The sequence below is a fragment of the Arachis ipaensis genome, chromosome B01 (assembly GCF_000816755.2).
Source record: "Arachis ipaensis cultivar K30076 chromosome B01, Araip1.1, whole genome shotgun sequence".
In the NCBI taxonomy this organism is placed as follows: Eukaryota; Viridiplantae; Streptophyta; class Magnoliopsida; order Fabales; family Fabaceae; genus Arachis; species Arachis ipaensis.
The window spans coordinates 80,563,789-80,568,473 of record NC_029785.2 but is presented as its reverse complement, the minus strand read 5'-3'; the positions used below and the strand labels follow the sequence as shown (position 1 = coordinate 80,568,473).

At 39.1% G+C, this 4,685-nt stretch overlaps 2 protein-coding genes across 2 annotated transcripts in view; both read left to right on the top strand.

Annotated features, from left to right (window-relative positions):
• LOC110266184 overlaps positions 1-2,725 on the top strand; it is a 17,438-nt gene extending 14,713 nt beyond the window's left edge. Inside the window, 4 exon segments of the mRNA XM_021110273.1 lie at positions 284-1,167; positions 1,303-1,750; positions 2,101-2,211; positions 2,705-2,725. Of these exon segments, the coding sequence (XP_020965932.1) occupies positions 284-1,167; positions 1,303-1,750; positions 2,101-2,211; positions 2,705-2,725 (1,464 nt within the window).
• Positions 3,056-4,198, top strand: LOC107608675 (involucrin-like). The gene has a single exon (XM_016310389.1). It carries the CDS (start codon positions 3,056-3,058, stop codon positions 4,196-4,198), a length of 1,143 nt encoding a protein of 380 aa, XP_016165875.1.

The window sequence follows — 4,685 nt, the reverse complement described above, 5'->3', positions numbered from 1 at the left end:
CCCTTTTGGAGTCTTTGCTTACAGGAGAATTCAATTCGGATTGTGTAATGCCTCAGCTACCTTTCAGAGATGCATGTTATCAATCTTCTCAGACATGGTAGAAAAATTTATTGAAGTCTTTATAGATGATTTTTCCGTTTTTGGTGATTCTTTCAATACTTGCTTGCACCATCTTACCTTAGTCTTGAAAAGGTGCCAAGAAACCAATTTGGTTTTAAACTGGGAGAAATGCCATTTTATGGTACCCGAAGGAATTGTTCTTGGTCACAAAATTTCAAGAAAGGGTATAGAGGTGGACAAGGCAAAAGTAGAAATTATAGAAAAGCTTCCACTGCCAATAAATGTAAAAGCTGTTAGAAGTTTCTTGGGCCATGCTGGGTTCTATAGACGGTTCATCAAAGATTTTTCTAAAATAGCAAAACCACTAAGCAACTTGCTTGTGGTGAGCAACCCTTTTTCCTTTGATGATGAATGTAAACAGGCCTTTGAGACTCTAAAAGCTAAGCTCACCACAGCACCAATTATCACACCCCCAAGTTGGGGATTACCTTTTGAACTTATGTGTGATGCAAGTGACTTTGCAATTGGTGCTGTGCTGGGGCAGAGAAAGGACAAGAAGCACCATGTCATCTACTATGCAAGCAAAGTATTGAACGAAGCTCAAAGAAATTATACCACAACGGAGAAAGAGCTACTAGCTGTGGTGTATGCTTTTGATAAATTTAGGCAATATTTGATTGGTTCCAAAATTTTAGTTTACACTGATCATGCTGCTCTCAAGTATCTAATGTCAAAACAGGATGCCAAACCAAGGTTAATTAGATGGATATTGCTTCTACAAGAGTTTGACATTGAGATCAAGGATAAAAAGGGTAGTGAGAATCAAGTTGCCGACCATCTATCAAGGTTGCCACAAGGGACAAGCCAAGATACATCTCAACCAGTAAATGAGAATTTTCCAGATGAGTACCTCTTGCAAATCCAACAAACCCCTTGGTTTGCAAACATGGCCAACTACAAAGCGAGAAGGAGTATTCCACAAGAGTACACAAGGCAACAAGTTAAGAAGCTGCTACATGAGGCTAAGTTATTCTTGTGGGATGAGCCCTTCCTATTCAAAAGATGCCCAGATGGAATGATTAGAAGATGTGTGCCAGAAATTGAAATGAAGGACATACTATGGCATTGCCACAATTCAAGCTATGGTGGTCATTTTGGAGCTAAAAGGACTGCTGCAAAGGTCCTCCAAAGTGGGTTCTATTGGCCTTCTATATTCAAGGATGCTAGAGATTTTGTGAGTCACTGCAATGAATGCCAAAGAACAGGAGGCTTGACAAAGAAGAATGAGATGCCTCAAAAGTTCATTTTGGAAGTGGAACTCTTTGATTTATGGGGAATAGACTTCATGGGACCCTTCCCTCCATCCTACACATTCAAATACATCTTGGTGGCAGTGGAGTATGTTTCAAAATGGGTAGAGGCAATAGCCACCACTACATGTGATGCAAATGTGGTATTGCAATTTCAAAGGAGAAACATCTTCACTAGGTTTGGGGTGCCAAAGGGACTTATAAGCGATGGAGGAAGCCACTTTTGCAACAAACAATTGAACTCCCTCCTCCATAGATATGGAGTAACCCACAAGGTAGCCACACCCTATCACCCACAGACAAATGGACAAGCTGAACTTGCAAACAAAGAGCTAAAGAGAATTTTGGAGAAAATTGTGGGAGCAACAAGAAAGGATTGGGCAAGGAAGCTGGATGATGCACTCTGGGCATATCGGACAACATTCAAAACCCCATAGGAAGATCTCCATTTCAGCTGGTATATGGGGAAGCATGTCATTTACCTGTAGAGCTAGAACATAAAGCTTTTTGGGCCACAAAACTTCTAAATCTTGATGCCCAAGCAGCAGGAGAGAAGAGACTGTTGCAACTCAATGAGTTAGAAGAATTCAGACTTGAAGCATATGAGAATGCCAGAATATACAAGGAAAGAGCAAAGAGGTGGCATGACAAGAAGATCACTCCAAGGACATTTGAACTAGGCCAAAAAGTGCTGCTATTCAACTCTAGGCTAAAGATTTTTCCTGGAAAGCTTAAATCCAAATGGACTGGTCCATACACCATTGCAAGAGTTTCCCCTCATGGCTATGTGGAATTACTTGATGAAGCATCAAAGGAGACATTCACAGTCAATGGTCACATGGTAAAGCTCTATCTTGGTGGCCCCTGGAGCAAGGAAGAAAGTGTGCACTTGTTAATATAAGCAAGGGAGCTGCAATGTCAAGCTAAGGACAATAAACAAGCACTTCATGGGAGGCAACCCATGCACAGGAGTCTTTTATTTTCATGCTTTAGTGATCAATAATGAGAGGTTGCATCATATACATCTAAGAGAATAAAGATTGAACTAGCACATAGTGTATGCAAGGCACTAAGTTTGGTATGGTCAATCTTGAAGCAATTGCAAAAGTTTTTTTACAACACTTAGTCACAAACTAAGTTTGGTGTCCATACATACACGAAAATGCTAGATCATGGAGCAACAGTGTAGTTATTTCTTTTAGTGATATGAAAGCAACCATTAGATTTAAAAATATATATATATTTTAAATATTTTTTTTATGATCTTGTTGAATTTCTTTAGTATGAGTCCAAGCATTACAAGAAATTCTAAAGCCTTTGTATTCTTGCTGCAGAGAAGTGAAAGAAAGAAGTGATGGGAGAATCTTGAAGGAAGGATCACGGACACACACACAAGAAAGGAGAAGTCACATGTGCCTTGGGTTTTGTACATCCACATATACCTTGGATTGTGTGCATTGAGGAAAACACCTTAGCATGCATTAGGCAAAGAAGATTCATGTTTCCCATGCCTTTACCGAACCATCAAGACCATTTCCCCATCATAAATATTACTTTAACCACTCCAACCATAATCATCAAACCTCACTTTGTCCTCACTTATATATATACAAACTAGCTATAAGGAAAGGGTTGAGCGTGAAGCAAGATGTGAGGATGTGCTAAGTGACTTGTGCAAAGTAGGCATGGACTGGGTATTGGATTCACATGGGCTACCACTCAAACTTAGAAGAGGTGATCTCACACCTCAAGCAAAGGGATGGCATGACATAGTGAGGAGATCACTAATTCCTACTTCAAACAACTCCGAGGTAACAGTGAACAGAGCGATAATGATCCACTGCATAATGAAAGGAGGGGAGATTAATGTGGGAGAAGTTATAGCAAATAACATCATTGACATAGCTGAAAAGGTCAAACAAGACAGTTGGCTAGGATATCCTAGTACTATTCTGCGCTTATGTAAAGAAGCTAGAGTGCCTCTCGAAGAATTTAAAGAAACTGACATGGTGTCCATTGGAAAGCCTCTCACCAAGGAAAGATTGGAATTTGTCACCACGACCCAATTGGAGAGGCAACCTCTAGCAAGAAGAAAGAAAAGGAAAGAAGCAAGACAAGAGGAAGAGCGCCAAGAAATGGAAGAACCAAGTACTTTGAACATGAATCAACTCCAAGCCGCTTTGGAAGGAATCTCTGGGCAATATTCACAAATTCAAAGAAGCCAAGAGGAACAAGCTCAACAACAAAGGGACTTTTGGCAAGTAATGAATCAGCAAAGAGAAGTTCAAGTTCAATGGATGGGTCAGCAAAGTGAATATCAAACACACATGATGGAACTACAACAAGAACAATATGACAAGATGTGTGAAGTCATCAACAACTCAGCTGCTGAATATGGAAGATCCATGGAGAAGGTAATACAAGAACAAGCTCAACTAAGGAAAGAGCAAGCTCAGCAAAGGGAGCTTCTCCATAGGATGGATGCTAGACAAGACACATTTCACAAAGAATTCAATGAAAGCAGAATGTTCAAGGAGGCCAGACATAGAGACAGAATTGATTATGATATATGCACCCAAGAAAAACTCAGCTACCTTTGTGGAACACTCCCAGTACTCAACCCACAAATCCAAAAATTTAATGAAGCACACAAGATACTAGAAGAGCAGGAAATTGCAACGGTAAAATTTAATGCTGAGAGGCTAAAGGAGAGGATGATAAGCTCAGGAATATGGAAAAGAGAAGAGGAGGACTCAACAACAAAACAACAAGGAGAAGTAAGAAAGAAAGAAGAAAGAAGATCCAAAGGACAAAGGAAAGGGACATAAAGACTAAAGGTGGTGAAGTTCTTTTTTTTAGTGCTTTATTAAATAAAGAAGATGTATGTCTGAAACATGGTATACCTTCTAGGTTGTTTTCTTTTATGCATTTTCATTTATGTTGCTTATTCCATGTATCACTCACATGCTTGGAATGTTTGCTTGTCTTAAGTACTTTTACTTGCCAATGGAATAAAAGATGTAGTTTGAACAAAAATAGAGAGAAATCTAGCTTAGGAGAACAAGGTTGTCTGATAAAAAGTGTTAGTACATATATGCTTTCATTGTGAACGAATCAAGGCTCAAGAAATTAAAAGGAGTTAAGATGATTGCTTACACAAAACTAGTTGGTTAAGGGATATAAGACTCAAGAAATTAGAAGCACAAAGATCCTTGACAATGGAGTAATACACAAAAATTTTGAAGAGCAGAAAAAGAGAAATAAAGAAAACAAAGAACAAAGAATGAAAGGCTAGGCATCAATGACAAAATTTGG